At 43.5% G+C, this 22,493-nt stretch overlaps 1 protein-coding gene across 1 annotated transcript; it reads right to left on the bottom strand.

Annotated features, from left to right (window-relative positions):
• Positions 1–14,265: 14,265 nt before the first annotated feature.
• On the bottom strand, positions 14,266–21,875 carry CSP2 (chemosensory protein 2). Its single transcript, XM_003696879.4, has 4 exons — positions 21,778–21,875; positions 18,728–19,265; positions 14,969–15,158; positions 14,266–14,666 (listed from the first exon to the last, which is right to left on the bottom strand). The coding sequence occupies exons 2-4, from the start codon at positions 18,743–18,745 to the stop codon at positions 14,521–14,523; spliced, it is 354 nt and encodes a 117-aa protein (XP_003696927.1). The 5' UTR covers positions 18,746–19,265; positions 21,778–21,875; the 3' UTR covers positions 14,266–14,520.
• Positions 21,876–22,493: the final 618 nt, after the last annotated feature.

The following is a 22,493-nucleotide window of genomic DNA, read 5'->3' as shown; positions in this document are numbered from 1 at the left end:
TTGTCCCTCCGTTTCCGGGTCGGAATGTCGTCGATCGTCGACACAGTTTCAACTCGTGCCCGATTACACGCTTTCCGGAAGATTTATTCCCGCGATCGTTGTGTCGCCCCGTAATCCGAAGAATAATTTTGGGACGCGGTCGCGTATGCGAAGGCGCGGATGCATACATGCATACATCATCCCCGTACGTGTAGCTATGCAAATACGGCGGCTATTCCCCCCGAGAAACGGATTAATCGTCTAGAACGGTGTCGAAAGCAACCGGTATCCGTTTTTGCCAACAATCTCCCTCTTCTCAATCCCTCTCTTCTCTTCGATCGTTAAGATCGGACGGATTAAACCGTTAAACTCGTCCACGGCGTTCGATCGAATCGGATATTTTCCTCCTCCTCCTCCTCTTCTTCTTCTTCTTCGATCGATTAATCTTCCTTCGCGGAGAAATCTCGTGGAAATTACGTGTTTAAACGTAAAGAGAGACGTGGAGATTATCCACGGGACGCGGTTATAGACAAATGGAAAGGCGCGTGGAGGAGGGCGACATTGAAAATTCATACTTCTATCCTATATTGCCGCGTAATAACGAATCCCGTTCGGAAGGGGAATTTATCAAAGTCAACGACAAAGCCATTAGCTATGATCGCCAGAGTCTACGGTGACCGTTCGTTCGCAAAGGCAAAAACGCCTCATATACGAATATATCCATCCCTCTTATTCACGCCCTCCCCACTCTTTCTCTCTCTCTCTCTCTCTCTTTCTTTTTTCTCCCCCTCCGATCGATCGATTAACGGTTGATCGTACAACAATTTGATCCTCGATCCTTTCGTCGAAACGATAGATTTACCGTACGATATATACATCGAAAATTGAATCGCCGATTACCATCGCGTCCCGATTCTCGAATCGTTATATACGATCCTTAATAATTCACCTCGGAATTCAGCGGGGAATCCCGTTCGAAAATATCGCTCGGACGTATTATGGGTCCCCGGCGGAAGATCACCGCGCGTATATACAACGACCACCTCGATCCTCTCGATCCATCCCCTCGATTCCCATTCGCGGATTTATCCCCCGCGATTTATCACGGCGCCATCGATCTGTCTATCGATCGATGGCCGTCGCATTCTCGAGTCATCCACGCGGTGCTCAACGCGATTACCTCGTGAGAAACGTGTAGCATTATATTCGCGAAGCGTCATACGCGTGTCCCGATCGATATCGCGATTTCCTTCCTTCTCCTCTTCTCCTCCTCTTCTCTCGACGTACTCTCGATCTCACACTCTCGCCGATTTACATCCTCCCGATCGGGCGGCCGAGCTCGAGGGAACGGCGCGCTATCCCTCCGGCAACGGACGCATCCCCGGGCATCGAGACGCGTGTACTGACAGCGAGTCGAGGCGAGCCGAGCGTCGGAACGTTCCGTCACGGAACGCTTGCCTCGCATGGCGCAGGTCCAGGACCCTCCTGCTGTCCTCTTTCTTTCCTCTTTCCATTTTCCACTTTCCACTTCGCTCGCTCGCTCCCTCTCTCTCTCTCTCTCTCTCTCTCTCTCTCTCTCTCTCTTCCTTCCACGCCACACCGAGCCGTTAAGGTATAATATTCAATTTATTACGTAGCTTTGATGCGAGCGGAGGAGGAGGAGGGGGCAGGGGGAAAGGAGGGATTTGCCGCGAGTCCACCGATCGGTCGGACTCGGGGAAATATGGGTGAGGGAGGAGGGGCGGGGGGCGGGGGGGGGGGGGAAGAGGAAGGGGAAGATCGAGACGGTCGAAGATCGCCGTCGATCGAGACGCGGGTTTCCCTTCTTCCCCTCCCCTCCCCCTCTTCGATGGAAAGGTTGTTTCCAAGGATCAGGGAGGAAAGACAATTCGCCTTTTCTACTTTTTCGAGGGGAAGGGGGGGGGAGTGGTGGTGGAAGGGAGGGAAGAAATTCTCCGATCGCGATGTTGAACCGGGGAGAGACGAGGAGAGACGGGGAGGAGATCGAATATCGTTGGCGCGCTTGCGCCTCCCTCTATCTTTTTTCGGTCCCGAAAAATTCCCTCCTAAAATCCTTTTTCTCCCCTTTCCTTCCCTCCTCCTCTCAAGATCTCGATCTCTCCGGTCTTTCCGATCGCCGTTCGATCGCGAGTCGAAAATAGGAAAAAAAAAAAAATTGCGAAATTTTTCCGCAACGGATCGGACGGAAAGTTGACTTTTCGCGAAATAACATTTATTTTTATATATATATATATATATATATATATGTATAGATACGACAGGTTTTGGTTAATAGGGGAGCAAATATCGGTGGAAAAATAACGCGGTCACGATCGGTTTTAACCGTTCCGTTTGTAACGCTATACTTTGCGTTGTCCGAATATTTCGACGAGCCACGTGGAAAACCATATTCCGTCGTATTTGCCAATCATCGAATATTTTAACGGGGCGTGGGGGGGGGGGGAGAGAGGCAAACGTTCGAGCTTTTAAAAAACTGTCGGTTAGCGAAACGTTAAACCGACGATAAAATACGGGGTAGCTAACCATTTCCGTTTCCCCCTTACCTGTTCCCAGATATCGCGTAAAAAAAAACGAACCGATAAATAAAATATCCCTGCTACGATTTTCGGATGGGGATGGGGAGGGGTAAATTTCGAGGGGAGAGGTAAACTCGAAAATTTACGAGCGAAGAACATCGACCGTGCGAGAGGCGTCATTCCTCGAGAGCCTTGTCCCGCTCGCTCTTCGATTACGACAACGAGGGGAGGGGGAAAAAAGTACGCGTTTGCCGGCGGCTGTTCGCCGGGTGAAACACACAAGCGCTGTTGCAAGGACCGATGCGAAATTGCCGCTTAAGCTGCAAGATGAATGAAAAAAGGTTCAGAAGATTCCGCCAGAAAAGCGGAATAACCAAGGTTTCAGCGGGGCCCGGGCATCGCCTGGGTGAAAAATTTCTTCCCCCCTCCTCCCTCCCGCAGCTTCCTTCCTTCTGCCTGCCTGGCGGATTACATCCGCGAACAACCGCGAAGCAAACATTTCATTCCGGGACTGGAAAATCCAGATGATTATCCCGATGATGGTTTGACGTTTGCTTTAAATTAATTTGACGTTTATCTCCGCCGAACGAGGGAGAGACGAGTCTTGGAGGGGGGAACGCCTCGCCTATTTACGGGATCGCCGTTCGATTTACCGGATTCGACGCGAGAACAGTCGCGATAAACTTTTTCCCCGATATTCGCGTTACGTTAACTTTCCAACGATTATCGAGAAAACATCGAGAAACATGTTTCGAACTATGGGTTATCGGCTATGAGATTTGATCGTTTCCAACGTTCTATGAGCGCGCGAGGATCCGATGATCCTCTCGTTCCATCGCTTATATAAAGCGATTCGTCGATAAGAGGATGCGCCGACTTAAATTTAAAATAAACCGACCACCGATCCGGTCTCGTAGTAATACATACATATATATATATATATATAAACTTATCACATACGCGTAAATATTATTTAAAGATTTAAAAAATTCGACGAATTCGAAACACCTCTTGTGACCAATCGTAAATCGAGCGAATTTTTTATTTTACGATGAACGTGCGTGTATATAATCGATACGTACGATATATCGTATGCGATTGTTGAGAGAGAGAGAGAGAGAGAGAGGAGAGAGAAAAAAGTATAGGAATCAACAGGATTCAAGTGCGCGGCGCGGTCGAGCCGGTAAAACGGGATTTAACCAATTAAATAATTTACCGTGGTCGGTAGATACAATTAGCAAAATGACACGCGTTCCGTTCGGCGATCGGCCGGGTACACGGATATTCGAGACGTAATAGTCGTTTTGGATTTCGGTCGAATCGAATTATGCTTTGGCGCAATGCATCAGGGGAGAATTTACATCCGCGCGCCATACGTTTTAGGCACCCAGCCTCTTCGGTTCACCGATCCTGTAATCCGTGAGCAAAAAGATTACCTTATGCTCGAGGCCGCGTCATTACTCGAGTTTACTTTCAATTTTCTCCACCCTCTTCCCTCTCTCTCCTTTCTCTCCGCGTGGACCACGTTCCTTTTCATTGGTTCGAAAACTTTTCCTATCCCTATCCCCCGTGATAATGAAATCGGCGAAGAAACCTTTTCCCTTCGATTATTGTCGTTTCTTTTTTCACCTTTCTTTTTTCTTTTTCCTTTTTTTTTTCCCCCTTTTCAGAAGAGAAACGATTCGGAAAACGAAGCGATTCGAAAGCACGGATCTTAATGCCGTAATCGTCGATAATATATCGGAGGCTGCATTATATCCGAGTTCGAATTATATCGGAGTAGCAGCGCCGGCAGAACTTGGGAAATAATGGGTCGATAGAAATGGTGGAGCGGTGATAAAGTAACGGTATATATTGCAAAGTATAGAGCTAGTTAAAACTTAGTCGCAGAAACTATTTGTGGTGTAATAGATATCGTTTTACGTTACGGCAGCTATCTGCAAACTTTGGCCGCGCTTCATTGTTAAGCTCGCCACTTGAAGACGCGGCTAACAACGATTTCGACGAAGGTTCCGCCTTTCTTTTCTTCCCATGTAGGAGATTGTTTGGAAAGAAAAAGTAAAGAGTATTCGCACCAGCTACTCCCCGAACTCTCTCTCTCTCTCTCTCTCTCTCTCTCTTTTTTCTCGAATTCGACGACCATGCGAGAGAAGCGAAATTTCGAAATTTTTCTTTCAGGCTCCGTCCTGCTTGGAAAATTCGTTACAGCGCGTCGCGCTAATGCCGGTGAACCTTCGAAGCATAGTCCACGTGCGCGCTTGTATACCTAGCTCGCGCGCAAGGGGCGAACGTTTACGTACATTTCATAAAATACGTGACTCCGCGTATTTTCGCCGGCTTATCTTCGCCGCCACACGTGTTACGTTGTCCACTACGCGTACGCGTGTCGTCAGTCCGTGGTGCGCCTATGCTCGATTCGCGCTCGTGTGCGCGCGTTTAAAATATACCGCACACGTATAACGTGCCACGCGATGTTTGTCGTAATAAACGGTGTCCGTAGAAGCGGTTCTAATCGGGTCGATCAGTTTCGTTCTTCTTCGTCAAACAAAAAAAAGAAAAATAAATAAAACACGAGCGTCACTATATATATATATATATATAGTGACGACTAAAAAGGAAAGTGAGAACCGAGGGTGATGTGGATGATCGTTGAAACGAGATAAGAGGAAAGAAAAAAGGTTTGTAGGTTGACGCGAACGTACACTTTCCCTCGGCCCGTTTGTTTGCGATACGATTACAGCGTGGTGTCGCGGTTAAGACCGATGGAAGGACTATCCTTGGATATTTACAAACATCGCCAACCGATGAATTCTCGGAAGTCGTAAAACGTTGGAACGTTCTCGACGCGTTCACCGACCATTTTACGAGTAATTTCCCGCGAGTGTTGAGTTTCCTGAGACGCGACAGACGCGACGAAACTCGCCCCTTTCCGTGTCTCTGTTTCTAGGAGAGAGACCGTCACTCGGCTGCGGAAACTCGGCTCGCGGAAAACACCTTCTCCCCCAGCTTGAATACTAATTAAGTATTTATTTCAATTTCGCTCGCATTAATATTAATAACACGCCGGACCTCCGCGAGGCGAGTTTATTTGAAAACGATAAAGGAACGATAAATCGATCGTGCGATTCGTTCTTTCGTTTCCAACCCTCCCCGTTCGAAAACTTCGATTTCCTTTTCTTCCTTTCAGAGAGAGAGAGAGAGAGAGAGAGAGAGAAGCTGCTCGTCCATCGATCAGTTATCGAGTTATCGAAATCTAAAGCTAATTAATGTAAATACGCGTTAACGATAAGGGACACTCTCCTCTCCCTCCCCCCTCCCGTGTGCGGTTCGCGTGCGTTCATTTCCGGAAGTACGTTTCCGTAATCCCGGCGAGATCGATGGTTTTAATCAAGAAAATGTCTCTCCGCATCATAGCTCGTGAGCAAATCTCTGGCGGTCATGTTTATTAAAAATAAAAATAACGCACAACGTGGGATCCGGGTTAAAAAGAGAATAATGCATTCCAACGGCACTGGATTAATATTCGAAGATCCGTAACGCCGGTCTGTTTCGAGCTGCTCTTAGCACCATCTATCCATCCATCCAGCCAGCCAGCCAGCCAGCCAGCCAACCAACCAACCAACCATACAGTCACACATACAGACAGCCAGCCAACCAGCCAGCCAGCCAGCCAGCCAGCCAGCTTGCCTGCCAGCCGCTCGTTCCGCTCTTTCCCCGATACCTATCAAGGTTATTGGTACACGAAAATTTCTTTCGATAGGAAGCAGGCGAAGAGAAATTCTTTCAGACGAACGTTCGAATCCGGTCCAGCGGGACTCCGCGAGGTTTCCCGCGCGGCCCACGTTGCCGTTGTTGCCTCGACACGGGTTCGCGCCACACGCGACTTGGCGTTGTAGTTCGCCGACAGCGAAGTGAAATTCTCGGCGAACCTTTTTTCCTCCTCTTCGTTCTTGTTAATTAAAAATTTCAATCACGCGTATCGACGCCTCTCTCGGCTTTCTCGACGTTTCACGACGTTTCGACGAGTGGAAACGGTCGTAGGAGACGTAGGTACTTTCACATTTTCCATCCGCGTGATAACGTAGTTATCGCGGGTTTAACGGCCGGCCGTGAATAGAGACTAACTATATTAGTCTTCCAATAAGCAGCTTCGGTTTCAGTGGAAAGTTTCGCCTTGTAATTGCAACGAGTAACTTTATTGTATGCCCCGTCGTCGTCGTGGAGATCCTCCTACCCGGCTACAACCCATGAAATTCACTTGCTGCGCTCGGCCGCCGTAGATTAACATTGCCTCGAATGGGGAACGCCACCAATGTCGACTGCAGCGCCAATGAGTTTTCGAGTATAACTTGGAAACGGCCGTGGATCCTGTCGAAACGGCTCCTGTCACCATGTCGAAAGTGGAAAATCCGACAACTCGATCCAAATATCCTACGTATACGTATATTTTCAAATTTCGATTATACATTTATATATATATATACCTCGATATTTCAAATATTATTATTCGAATATTAAGGGAGAATGAAAAGGGAATAATGCTCGTAATAAAAGGAGAATCGATCGAATATCCACGGAACGACGATACAACGCCAGTAGCGGTAATAGTAGTAGCATAAAGGTGGCACTTAATGATATTTGCACCCGGGTTACAGTTTATTACGGGCCGACTATTGCCGCTAGTTCCCTTAAATGCCGTTGAATGGGAGAAAGCATCGTGCGAAGCGCGCAATTATCTGCGACGAAGAAGAAGGAGAAGGAGAAGGAGAAAAAAATTAACGAAAGATCGTAGAGATAATACGAATATGCACAGTTGCCATTTACGAAAATCGAATACGAGCAACGTTCGAGTTTTCGTTCTCGCGTCAAAGTGTGTAGTACGTATGACATCGATCCATCGACAGACATCCGCGATAAAGTGTTCGACGCGTGAATCTACGAACCTATTCGAGACCCGTGAATTTCCATTTCGTCTGTACTGTTACGAGCCGTTACGATCGAACCGTTCGTCGTGATACGTTCGCTCCAGCACGGAGGACAATTACACCGATTGGAGGGCATAAAAATGCATGAAGTCAACGTGGAATTCCTAGAAATTCCGCGACGCAGCCACCGGTTGTGCGAGTGGGAAGAGGGGGGGGTGAGGGGGAAACACAATAGATTCCGTGGAAAAAGCGATTTTATAAAGGTCTAAGCAACTGCGAATGTACCGGTTATTTCAGAGTTGGATGGAACGAATGGTTCTTCCTTCCTCTTCGGATCGGATTCGATCGGAAGGAACGTTTTCTAAATCTTAGTCGTTTACGTTATGCTCGAGTTCGTATGGAACGTGGGTACTTCTTACAACGATATCGCATCTCCGTACTTATCCGTACCCGCCATATATAAGAATTTCTTTCGTAACAACTTTAAATCTTTCCCTCGACTCGTCCACGAACCGAAGAAGAGCAGGAAGAAGAAAAAAAAAAAAGAAAATCATTTATATATATTTATCGATTTATCGATTATAATTGCACGATTATCGATACGGTGTATCGAGGCATGATCTCGGAGATATAGGGTAGAGAAGTACATTTGGAAATTTGGCAATGGCATAGAACGGTGGATATATAGATATACACGCGAGCTAAGGGGAATTGAACAATGGGATTGCCAGGACGATTATTAGCCGTGAATATCAAGGACGGGGAAAATTGCTCGGCAGGAGGAGGATCCCCCCGCCACGCCGTTGTGCCGTGGGTAATATGATCCTTTCGACAGGAATAAGGAAGGAACCTCCGACCTTCCCTACTTCCTCCCATCTCTCGATCCTTGTAACCTCGTTACTCGAACTCCCGGCGAGGATGAGAGACGAATGTTCCCGAAGCGCGCGATGCCGTCACGACTGATACGTGACGACGCGGCTCGTTCTTCTCGATAATTACAACTCGGTTGGTAATTCAGCGAAGACTGAGAAACGGGAGGCCAGTTGTACCGATACCGGTAATCCAATCTAGCCAGGAATAATGAACGCGCGTTTCACCTGTATTTGGCCAAGTTCCCTATTATCCACGCTCCCCCCCCCCCCCTGTAATTACATTTTCACATTTCGAAGACCTACCACCGTATGACATAATCTAATACGATATAATGCAATCAGTATGGCATCTTGCGCGGAAATCTCGCCTCGGGGAAGAGGCGTATAGGCGACGATAATAGGCGACTCGTTGCCGGATACAAATTCCTCTTCATCGCCTGACAAACCTGTCTCCTCTCGGGATTAAAACATATCTTCTTTGACGAGAGACAACATTCCTCCATCTTCTTCCACTTTCGTCGATTATACGCGTAACGATTAAAACGATAAAGACGTTCTCCTCGATCCGACGTTTCATCTATTTTCGCTCGCGTAGCGAAGCTTTCCTCTCCTCGTTGAGAAATTGGTTCGAGAGGAGAAAGTTGTTGAGTAACGTAACGCGGTAATTTCGATCGATCTTACACAAACAGTTTCGAACAGGGAGCAAGAAGAAAGAAAGAAAGTTGGAACGTCGAATAATGTGTGCCGAATAACGGTTGTTGCGCCGTAGTAAGAGACGCTTATTGGCCGGCCGGATCATCCTTTGCCAACCCTTCATTCGCTTACCAGCCTCGCATTAATGCGAACCAAAGATATGCACGACGACGACGACGACGACGACGTAGGCTATCCAAGGATGCTTCTTGCAAGAATAAGAGAACAGGATCGCTGGGGATGTCCCGGGATTCTGTCCTCTATCGATCTCTCGCGTATATAGACACTAACTTGTGCCCTCCGCAAGCCGTGCTATGTATCTGCCATATATACATACACCAATCTCTCCGTCCCTATCCATTCTCCTCCTTTGCGTCTCTTTTTCTTCCTCTCCTTCTCTTTCTCTCTCTCTCTCATTCTCAATCGTTTCTTCCTTCCTCCTGTTCTCTGTTTTCCTCCTCCTCGTCTCTCTTTCCACCACGAATCGCGCTCGTCACCCACCGCTCCTCCCCTAACGTCCAGCTGTCCTCACGTTTGCTTCCTCCCTCTTTCCTATTCTCTTTCCATTTATCTTTCTCTGTCTCTCTTTCTCTATCCTTCTCGGATTCCTGGCACGCGTACACACACACAGTAGGATCGGAACCATACACGTTGCGTGTCTTCGTCCGTTCCGTTCGGGCCAAGGGAGAGAGAGAGAGAGAGAGAGAGGGAGACGAATCGGTCGGTTCGCGCATAAACCCATCGAAGAATATGTGTTATGTATACACAAACGACGCATGGGATGGACGGGACTGTCTTTGTGTGTTTACCGCATTATTGAGAGATATGACACGCTCCCGGAAGTCCATCAGATCGTAGCCGTCGTTATCGAAAATCAGCGGTCGCGGAAGATTCACTGCACGTCACCACCGGCGCAGAAACGGATTCGGCTTTCCCATCCTTAATCCTCTTCAACCGCATCCATTAGCGTGACTTTAACGTAGCAATTAAATGGAAATGTTGTTAGAGAGATGTTTCGTATCGTCGAGCTTTTCATAATGATAATGAAAATTCGAAAAGAACGAGTGGACGATTTATCGAATCGATTTGTTCGTTGTTGAAATTCGAGTCTTCGCACGGTTTTAATTTGGGAGGAGGGAAAAAAAAAAAAAGAAAGAAAGAAGGAAAGAATGAAAAGAAAAATTGTTTGAACACGCACACCGACGACCGAGACTGATTTATCGACACCGCAAAATGGAATTCTATAGTATTAGTCGCGTATATAACTCAAAGACGTTATACAATTACAATACTATTTCTGAAAGTCCACCAAGTTTCCTGTTGTCTCCAATGGAAACTTGTACAAAGCTGGTGTGCTCGCTGGGGACCAGCTTATACCGCAGTCACGTCACCGGTAATACGGCGCAAAGTCGGTCCGAAGCCGAAAGCTCGCCATTGAAGAATATCAACCAGCCCTGTGGAAGACATAATCCTTCCCGCAAGGTTTAACGTCACTCTTTGGATTAACCAAATTTATTTCTTTCAAAGATGAAAGATCGGTGACTCGTGAATTCCTCTGTTTACGCTTACGCTTTTCATGCGTACTTACATTTTCGATCGGTCGGTAAACCGCGTTTCGATCGTACCGATGAAAGGAAAAAATCCATCGCGACCAACGTATACGCGTAATTAGGTACGAGTCGCATGGAACGAGTAGTATGGGACGGAATTGATCCGGCTTTACTACTACCAGCGTCTATATCGTTGCGTCTATACATCGATGCAAAGGGTGGGGAATCGAGAATTTGTTTTTTTTTTCCCTTCTTTTCTTCTTTTTTCAGTTGACACTACGATTTGTACGAGAGCAACAGGCAACTTTCATTAAGCCTTTTCGAGCCAGTACTCTCCTCTTGTGTCTATCTCCTCTTCTTTCTCCCTTTCGCGTATCCCCTCACCCACGCCACGTAATCGAGATTCGCAAACACAGACTGGGTTAAAAACGCATCTATCTATTCGAAAGGGAGGAATCACGATTTCTTTGCTCGATAAAAATATTTTTCCATAAATAATCGTTATTATTTCGATAAGATTCGATATATATATCTTATCCGTGTAAAGCGTCGTTTCAAATTTTTAGAACGGTATATATTATGTAGATGTGTACACAGATGAAAAAATAAAAATCGCGTTTGTATTTGGGACGAAATGCATTTAACCGACGAGTTCGAAATTCGTCCGTATTCCGGAAAGAATTGCCGGAAGCGTATTGGATATCCTATGCGCTTTAGTCTCGTTAGCATTCTATCCTTTAATTCCGTCCCGTTGTTTTCGTTCCTTTTTCTCTGTCGCAATTTCTACCGATCTCTATCGAACCACGTGCCTGTAATCGCTGAACGCTCCCATTCCATCACCCGATTCCGAAGCTATCTTCGATACGCTCCAGCTCTCCCTTGACTCAATTCCGCTTTTAATTCCTTTAATTTCGCACGCTGTCCCTGTCGCGTTAACAAACGCGTGCTGCATTAAGTTACGTTACGTTACGTGACCAAATTCGTTCATCGTCGATAAAGCGTGGCAAAATCGCGATAAGAGGCTCGCATATGCATCGCATGATTGACACCAACGTCCAGATTACCAGATGAATATATTACTTCGATTCGCGATACACTGGCCGGCTCGATGCTCGAGTAACGAAATATCTCCTCGATATTCCTGTCGGTGTGTTCCGAATTTAAATACGCTTCATATTTTCAAACTCGACCGAATGAAATCGAATCGAATCGAAACTTGCATCGCGTAAATAATCAGCCAATATTTTTAACCATTTCGCGCTTCATTCCCTGTATTACCGATTCGTTTCTAATAATAGTACTAGTAGTAACGTTGCATAAAAACTGTCCGATCCGCGCCACGTATCGTACGAGTGAAAGTTATTTCTTCGCCCGTGTGTAGATCGCATCTATTCTCGAGTATACGATCGAGTCGATTGTGCCCGTTTACGATACGTGATACGTGCACGAGTAAACGGACGGTTTTTCTCCACTCCCGTCAACCTGTTTCTCTTCTTCGTGTGTAAATAAACATGAAGGAAAATATATGCATTCGTAGAGAAAATACCAACTGGTTGCTACGGATTCTTATTCCATAACTCTTATTTCAAAATTTATTCCTTTCCTTCCTTCTCTTCGTTCTCGTTTTTCTCGTGTTTCAATCGCTCTTTCTATCGTCGCATGATCGTTCGTCTATACCGACTTAACTTTCCTCTTTTATCCTTTTTTACCAGCCGAGCGAAACGACTCGATTTTTACTCGCACGGTAATCGATAATCCCTCAAGATGATGATGCCAGCCGCGCATCGAGGAAAATCAGAGAGCACGTTTTAACGATACGGTGGATCGAGTCGAAGGATCGAGCGCAATGGAAGACGATCGTTCCATCTGGATCGTATAACGGATTACACACAAAGGTCACGATCGAACGACCGCAAACAACCGCGCGACTCTTTCCTTATCTCTATCTATCCTTTTCATCGTTATGCGAGAAAGGTAGATATTTAAGCGTCGCGTTTACCCAAGGTAACGGAACACACTCGTGTTACCAGTCAAGACGCTTACAATTTTATCGCGGTAACACCCATTTCGAGCTTTACTTTCTTCTCCTTCATATCTCTACAATTTTTCTTTCCCTTTTTCTCAACGACCTTTCTCGAAACACCGTATTCTTTCGTTTTCGCTTCGAGAAAAGCGAAACTGGAGAAGAAAAGTTAATCTCGTTAATTCTTTAACTACATAATATAATAAAAGTCGAGCGATGAATGGGGCGATGAATTCGAAGAGAAACACGCGAATGTACACGTATATACGATCCATATACTCCGTGTCATCTATGAGGTACCGAGGAGACAAACATTGGTTCTCGGACTCCCTCCGATGTGATTCAATATTTGTATTTCTCGGATGAAAGTGTATCATCGTGCGTCCATCCATCAAAAAGGACAAACGGTCGCCAAAATGTACAATGTATCATATATCAATGTACATCTCGAATCGATCGATTACCAGCTAGATTTTACACGATTCTTCAATTTTTATCTCTCGATAATTAACGAAACACGGTTTTTCCGAAACGAATTACAATATATCAATATTCGTGGAAATTAATAAGAATAAAAACGGAAAAAAGGATCGAAACGAATCCAAGATCGGATACGTGTTGAATCGTTGTAAGGAAATAACACGGTCTACGCGTACACGACGGTTTTAACGACGGTAAACATCAGGCTAATTGACTTACATCGGTCAGACACAGATTCGACCATTGAATTGATCGTCCTCGGAATCGACGACGAGACATTCACTCGCTACGCGTTCAAGAATACCATTCATTACAGTGACTTACAGTTCAAAGATATTCGAAATAATATAAACCTGTGAAAAAATCAATACACAAAAAAAAATCTACAAAAATAAATGAAATTAATCAATTTATCCAAATATTCAAATTAAAATAACATTCCAATTGATTAATAATTCGTCGAGCATCGTTTCGAGCATAGTTATATGCTGGAAATTAGAAATCGTTGATTCGCAATCGTCTTGCATCGTTGGAATATTTCGAATGTGGGGCGAGCCACGCGACACACCACGAAGAAGAATACACGTTATTACGAGCGTTGCGCAACGAACTTTCGTGGTTAATGGATGAAAAGTGAAACTGCGTAACGTTGCGGTTAAGTAGTAAAAACCAGGGACGAGAAATATTCAACGTGGAAACGCTTCAATGAGAATTCAACCGATATAAAACGCCGCTTGAACAAAGTTTCTCGTTTAGTTTATATATATATATATATATAAGGGGATAAAGCTATCTATTGTAATACAGTGAGATTGAAACCGGTCGAGACGCCGGAATAAAATATAAAATATGAATCTAGCTTATTATATACATGTTATATAGTATATACGTATACTTTCCCGCTATTTGTATCCACCATTATTGCTATCCTCGCTTCTGACGTCATGGTCGTAGACGATCGTTCCTTCTTACTCTTCTCCCGATTCTTTTCATTCTTGTATATATATATATATATATATATACACACCACTCTTGTGGTTCTTCTCTCGAACGCTTTGATGCAAATAAATGAGATTCGGTTAGTTGGTGGTGAATTCTACGAATTTGATACCTGTAGTAAAATTTCTCAACCTGTAGAATTTTACAAATCGAAACCACCAAGTTGAGTCAGAATTATTTTTTTAGAGAAAATAGAAAAATCGTACATTTCGAAAAACAAGCTTTATTACGACGTGTAATATAAAATACTGCTTATATATATAAAATATATATATATATAAGCTTAACGGAATAATATCGGAATAGTTGCTCGATATCTTTGTCGAAAGATAAAGAGGGATTAAATATTGAATATCATTAGATATTCGGCTATTCTAAACAGATCTGCTGTCCCATATTTTTTCTCTTTACAGGGTGTGTCCAGTTGTTTTCTCCTTAGCCGCTTTCCATTATCCCGGGGCCTTACGAAACTCCGGCATACTGCTGCACTATCTTCGACCACTCCTTTGGATAGGTTCGTTGAATGTGCGAAAGGACCTTCTTGATCTGTCGTGTTTCCTCGGGGCTACATTGCGGGCAGGCGCCTCTCAAAACCAGTGGTGCTAAACCTGGATAACAACGGCCGGGTTAAATCGAATTCTGCTGGTAACTTTATAGAAATTTATCGGCAAACTCTTCGAGGGAAACTCGGGACGACCCTCGAAATACGGATATAAATCCGATCTAAACAATTCGATGACTCCTCGTCCGAAACACTGCACATTTTATCGTAGGATAAAAATTTTTTTTTTTTTTTTTTTTTTTTACTCTCAGTCAAATCAATTCTCGAATCGAGGAAAATATTCGATTCTCTCTCTCTTTTTTTTTTTTTTTTTTAATTCGATCAAATTCGTTCGAGTACAATATTTACTTTTCAATCTTCTCCCGACCGGGTCGCATGGAGCCTCGCCCAACGCGCACTTCAGCTGCCTTCTCAAGTAACGTTGGTCGCTCAAGGCCATGTTTAATTGCTCGTCGGAGACCCGCGATCTTCCACTCTGTCCTTCTTCCGTTTCTGCCGTAACGGTGTAGACGAGGAGAGCGCAAGCGATCAACAACGCCTGAAATTATAATTACGCGAGATAAAAAAGAAAAACCAAACTGAAATACAAAACAAATTCGAAATAAGGGAATGTTTAAAACGTAAAACGGTCGAAAGAAAATTTTTTTTCACGCGTCGAATCGTATGATAAAGTGAAGGAAGAACCGAAGTATTTTCATCCGTTGAGAGTAGACTCGAGAATGTATTCGAGAAATAAAGGTGGATATAACAGGTAGACGAAGGAAATTGGCAGTTGTAAGGCGGCAAAGGTCGGAAACACAAGTATGCACATAGACTGGAATGGCAGGAAGGGAGGTTAAGGTTAGGTGCAGACATTCGCTGCCCTAGCGAAACGCGGCAAAGCTAACACGGGTTAGGAAGCATCGTGAGTAACGAAGGCATCCTACAACTTCCGTTTGTTTGCTTCTGCACGCTCTCCCTTCGACACGGTTCCGCGTTTCCTCACGCTTCCACGATGATCGACCAATCTTCTTTTATTTCTTTTATTCACCATCGTTAATTAATTCGAACGAAATGAAGGTTGAAAAAACACAGAGGTAAATTAGTTCTTTTTAAGCAAGTTTTTTTTTTTTTGTGAGAATCTTAGAACGCTTCGAATCGTTCTGTGTAAAATGTATGAAGGGATGAAGAGGAGTTTACAACGGAAAATAGTTTAAATCGAAGCTACTTGACTCGATGAATATATTTTCGCGTTCTAGGTTCTATATTGCTTTCTCTCTCTCTCTCTTTTTTTTTTTTTTCCGTTCTTTTGACACGCTCCCTGACGAATATTTCAAAGTTCCATTTTATTTTCGCCGCGTTGTTTGACCTCTCGATTCCACATACATACACGTATCTCCTAACGATCGAGCTCGTTTTTTAAACAACTCGCGTCACAATTCGCCATCCTTCCTTTTTTCTTTTTTCTTTTTTTTTTTTTTTTTCCCTCCCTATTCGGCTTCGTTTCGATTTTCCCAATTAAACCACCTAAATTACTCGCGATCCTCGAGAACACTTTGAACGCAATTAAAAACTGGCGCGTTATTATTCGTACGATTTCCCTCCCCCCCTTCTCCTCGATTCTTGTAAATACGGTTGAAAAAAATATTCGGATCGAAAGGATTGCGTTGCCGTCGATCGGTAAAAATACTTTGGAGATCGGATCGATGGTGGCTGAGTTTCGATTTTCGTGCTAATAATCGCGACGATTCGGTAAATCATCACGGGGCACGGGGCTGTATACGTATACACGGGCCAGGGATGATTTGTGGATTGGATGCGGGTTACGTGCACGCAAACCGCTTACTTCCGCAAATCGATGCGGATTATAAGAATTATTGGGCCGCTCTAAATGGCAAATGGGTGTGATATAGATTTTATTGCTGTCACACGTTGACTGTAACGATAGTAACCGTAACGTTGTATACGTGGGTTATTACATCCGAGCGAGACATCCTGACGATCCCTCCCCTTCATATACGTGAATTCCGCGCGAATCCTACGTATGGCCCGTTAATTATCGTCACGGTCTATGAATGATAATTCACACGTTTAAACGAGTTGCCCGGAAAACTCGCGCAACCAGTTTGTCGCCCTAATATTCCGTTGCAATTATCGCACGCGCAAGCGCGAAACCGCCTGCTGCTCAAACGGTAAATAAATAAATAATTTATCGTTTGTGTACGGCGCTGGCCGAAATATCGCGTTGTTTCCAGTTATTAAATTAATTTACAATCGCAGAATGGTCTATTGGTGTAATCGATGTGTAACAATTAGTCGGTAAATGGATCAAAGGAATTACGAAATCGAAGGTGTTACGAGTATTATCGTCGTCGTATTATCCATCGTAAAACCGCAACTCGGTCGGTATCAAAATTGGAAAGGATGAAGGAGGATAGAAGGAATCGTTAATCCATTTTTCTTCCATAAGCTTTCAACAAAAGATGCGCATCACGGTTTGTTCAAGGTAATTGAGTCTTTCGTTCAACTTGTTATTCCGTGCAGCACGCCATTTCCATGCCGTGTACGTAAATATACAAGATTGCGACACGCATAAGTTATAACGTAAGCAATGCTGTCGGTAAATAGTTTTAAATCAGTTTGCTCGTCCTTGGAGTTGCACTACGTGCCGGAATTTAATCATTTTTTATCGGAAACAAGAAAATGGCAAAATCGATCCGCTTCTCACTTACTATTTCGTTTCCACGGGAAATGAACATATAAACGCTACTTTTTTTTTCTTTTTTTTTAGAATTCGAAATATTTGAAGAGAGATATTACATAGTAAATAAATATGTAAATATAGTAAATAAGTAAATGCATATGTACTCTTCTTGGACTGGTGGAAAGAAGTCTCGCGAGACGGTGCAAGGGCAAAAGGAAGGTTCTTCGCTACGACCGCCTATCCCCACTTCAGGCGCTTTGTTGACAATCCTGACACGCTACATAATATAGTAGAAGAGCTATAACCTGAATATTTAAAATCGTAAAAATTATTTTCATTTATGAAGTTATGTTAATCTACCTAAGACTGGAAGCTGAAGTATTTTCGAAGCTATTAATTATTTAAATAGTATGTCTAATTTATTCGTGTACATACGATTATCATCCTAGCTGATTGAATACAAAATTACATTTATAAATTAAACTAATGTTACGAATCGTAATTAGCCTATACATATTATGAGAAATAACAAAATTTTTATATTATATCGACACACTGGATTAATTCGACGTTTTAGATTAGTATATGTAACAAATATTATGATAAAAACAAAAATGCGTGTGAAAATAGGCGTTTCCTTTACAAATTAACCAATCAAACTCGCGCTCCTTCTTTCTCCACCAATGAACTTGTACATCAAGCGAAGGAATGCACTCGCGCAAACCTAGTCCGTATCCTTTTTGAAAATTTATCGATTCTTTAATACCGTAAGCATTTCTCTTATTCCGATTAGTTTGTCGTCGCGATTATTATCATTTCCACCAAGTATATTTCAAACCAGATTACGTTTCAGAAAATTGATATTTGATTTCTATATTGCGTGCAACGACACTTTCGCGTTACGCGAAAATTATCTAACGCGCCGATGTAACGAACGTTGGATGGTGAAAATCGATCGGTAAAAAAGAACGCGAAAGTCGATACGAGGAAAGCGAACTTTTGGAAAGAAATATGGACGCAGAAGTAGAAAGTAGAATCGCAGGAAATGTGCGTTCGTACGTACAACAACAGTAGCATCGAAATCACCGATAATAGGCCGTTTAACCACTATGCGATCGGTATTCGCGATACGTGGGTTTGATCGGGAAAAGTTGCAAGTACGTGATACTCTTGTAAATATTCACGGTAAAAGGGACGATCAAGGTGAGGGTATCGAATTCGCTGGTCGCGTACGGAAGCAACCGCCCCTGCGGGAACACCGAGCGAGTTCCATGGCGGCGACAGGAATGGGAAGAGAAAGAGAAGAGGGAAACGAGAGAGAGAGAGAGAATCCCTCCGGATACTGCGAAACTTTAAATCACCGAGCGTACGTGTACACAGAGGTGCGCGTGTATCTACCTGTTGCACGTTCGTCACTCACTCACCTTGATTGCCGAAGCCATGTCGGGGGTGTTGGGGGCGTGCACGATGGATTTCCTGATAACGGCGCGAAGAAAAATGGTGGAAAAATCGTCGAAGAAACGAAGAAGGGTGGCGAGAGGTGTAGACGAAGTAAAAAAAAAGCGAAATAAAAACTTATGCGATCCTCTCACCGCAAAATCTCGGGACGCACTGGCCCGAAGATACCGCCCGTGGCCTTTCCTCCCCTTCTTCGCCCGATAAATACGAAAGTGTGTGTAGCGAGCGACGACGCTACGATGATATATATCGTTGGCTCTCCGTCTCCTCGGCCACCTCGCTCGTGTAACCGGCCAGTTACGATGGTAGGGGAAACCGAGACGTGCGTGAGTGTGCGCCGTACAGGTTGCCACTTTTCCTTCCTTCGTTCTCGCTCTTCCACCTTGCTCCTTAATTTCCTGCGACTCGTTGCGCTTTCTTTTGTTTCTCTCTTTCTTCCGCTCGATCGCGCTCCAGTCGCGTCGCTCCACGCGCTCTCCTCCAACGTTTCACCTCCTTCTCCACCTTTGACATTTCCCACCCGATCTTTTCCATCCTTTTTTTTTTTTTTTTTTTTCATTCCACTCGTCGAACAGTGAAGAACCCTTCCCTTCGCCTCTCTGCCTTCGTTCCTCGAGTCGATCGACGATTTGGCGAGTTTGGTTTATCAATTTCGGGGAAAAAGAAAGAATTGGTCAACTTTCGATCTTACAATCGAGAAAAAAATATTCCTTCGATTTCTCGCTCGTATCGCGATCTTTCGATAAGATTTATCGATCATTTCAAAAGCAAAAAGGAAGGAGAAAAGAGTTTTTTTTTTTTTCTTTGCGACGAGACAAAGATGAGCGTTGTTGGAAACGATCCGACTTTCGATTTTCCATCAAAATCGGGCGAAACGAAGTCGGGCGAACGACAGGGAGAAAGAGAAATTCCGATAAAGCCGCGGATTTAACGGACGATCGAGCCGACGGCGCAACCGGCGCCACGTTGGAAACGTGTGTGTCTGTCCACGACGATAACAGCCGGCGAATTGGTGTGAAAAAAATCGAGTAAAAAGAATAACGGCGGGGTGATCTGCCGTAAAATACGATTAAGCTGCTCACCGAACGTAGACAGAGGGAGAAGGAAAGTGTAACGAGATACCGATACAGGACGGAGAGATCGGCGCGGATCGGCTAAAGTCCGGCGCGTTATCGAAACGAAACGATACGGACGCAGCGACCGAAAAGAGAGATTGTGCCTTGTATCGATAAAGATTACACGGGCAGGATTCATTCGTCGATCTACTTTTGATCCGACGGGATTCGAAGCTTTTGCGGCGTCCACAGAATTTCCTCCACGCGCCTTTTTTCCCTCCCCCTCCTTCTTTTTTCATCTCTCAGAGAGTCACCTCTCCATCACCGACCTCTCCCTCTCCTTTCTTTTTCGACGATTCGTCGTTTGAATATCGATCGCTTTTCGATCCGATCGAACGATACGAAGAAAAGAGAATCGAAGATTTTCGAAACGTAGAAATATCTTTGCAAAAGAAAAAAAAAAAAAAAGAAAAAGAAAATCTCGTTTCGATATGTGGAAATACGAATTCGACAATACGAAACGTTTGGACATCGAGTATCGAGTTTCCAAAGTCACGCACCACGCGGTGACTGACTGAAATTCAAGACGAAATTCAACCGTTGTGTCGTCTTGGAAGGACGCGCGTATACCAAATTCCGGCAATTAACTGGCAAATAAAACAAAGCATGTATCGATCTATCCTTGTCCATTACAGACGAAGATCAAAATTTTTCTTCCTTTGATTCCTCACTATTTGGATGTTTCAATCAGGAGGATTTACAAATTTTTTTTCTCCTAGGTTAAGGGAGAAAAGAATCGATTCTCGTTAATTTCGTTTGAAGTATGGCAACTTTACGGATCACTGTTCCTTCACTTTCACTGCTTTCGCCGAGTATGGTTAAAACAGGAAACGACGACGTAACGTCTCATCTCGTTTTGCTCGAAGTTGTTATTACAACAATTGCATAGCGTAAGATTCGATCGAATACGTTCTTCATTCAAGCAACCTTCTAATTTTCGAATCGTTGTTATAAGACCGATAATAAAAAATGACGAGTTCGAGTTTCCCTTCAATAAATGAATTTTAAAAATAAATCTCAATTATTTAAAATTGATATATGTTTAGATCGATACGTTCATCTTCTATCGAAATGTTGTTGATGATAAAAAAGAGGAAAAAAGAATAAATATTTTAATAAGATTGTTTTTAATGCAATCCCAAACTTTCTTATATTAGAAATTCCAAGATGAAAGTTCATAGAATACGTTACGGTCCGTTAAACGTGCGCGTCTATTGATTCCACGAGAGAAAGTGGAAAAAGTCTAAACCTCCGGCTGAAAGCATAAAGGAACGTTGCCTACGTTTATCTCTATAATTATTATTAATGACAAAAAGGAAATCAAACGTTGACTATCAACTGGCCACGCTCGAGATGCGCAAGCGTTTTTGATTTCTCGAGGCTTTCGGCGATGACATTGATCGAAATCACGCGCGGAAAACGTATTTTGCTATGCTTTCAGAAGTGCAATCGAACGCAGCCGATGGACACTGACACGAGACGATAACGCGTAAAAATTGGTCCGGCATCAAGCCGCAATGCTCGCCTTGTTCCTGTCAGTTTGAACAATCGCCACTGTAATTTCACTCGATCGCGCTCCCGCTTTATTGCCGAATCTCTAACGCGATGGACGAAAATTGCTCCGTCGAAATACCCGTTCGATGCCGATCTTTCTATTCAACGCGTTTCACCGACCCAACTAATGGATACCGTTATTATACCTGAAACGGATTAGATTAGATTTTAAAAATAATGACCAAATAATTCCATAAATCTAAAAATATATTTAAGAAAACATGGAATATAAATCTTTCAAAAGTAATAATCTTCGTTGAGATTCATATTTTCGTTCGAAACATGATTCGTTGCGAAGATTGCAATTATGAATAATTCAAGAAATGAAAACATATGTAAGTACTTACTTATGTAGTAACAAGATAGAGGATGAATCAACTTTAAACATGAACGTCGCAAAATCTGATCGAAACGCGGATTCTTCGATGCATTCTCCTGATGAAATGTTCACCGGTAACTGGCGGCTTCCAATAATTCGCGCAAATCGCTCGTTCTTATTCAAGACACGCGTATGCGCACGGCAGATTGATTGGCATGCCGTATTTGTTTGGGAAATGCTGCTATTTGTAGAATCTATTTGCGTCGTTCTTCAATTGCCACATTTCACGACCTTCCAACAAATTTTCGATCCTTTGTCTTTTATCCTTTCCCTTTTCTCCCCCTCCCTCCCTCGTTTCATGATCTTTGCTTTTTTTATTCATCTTTCAAGTTTTCTTTACATTTTTTTTTTCTCATCAAAAGTGTTCGTATCTCACGATTACTATTTTTGATTTGTATCATTTCTGACAAATAAATTATAAACATTTAAAACATTAATCATAGGATCGATAAAATCACTTATAGCTTTCTATTTAAAGAATAAATACATCAAAGATGTTTTTCGAAATTCAAAAGTTATAATATATATTATATCTTGACTGTTACGAAAGCGCGGGAATTTATGGGAATTTTCAACTCGAACGATACTTAAGTTTCACTTTTACTTCGTCCCATATATCGTTCTCAATAATGAACGCTTCCATTTTTTTCTTTCTATGAATCTTTATCAAAATAAAATAATTTA

The sequence above is a fragment of the Apis florea genome, unplaced genomic scaffold (assembly GCF_048593485.1).
Source record: "Apis florea isolate Af1SG1 unplaced genomic scaffold, ASM4859348v1 contig_2495_pilon, whole genome shotgun sequence".
In the NCBI taxonomy this organism is placed as follows: domain Eukaryota; kingdom Metazoa; phylum Arthropoda; class Insecta; order Hymenoptera; family Apidae; genus Apis; species Apis florea.
This window is presented reverse-complemented; position numbering and strand designations above follow the sequence as displayed.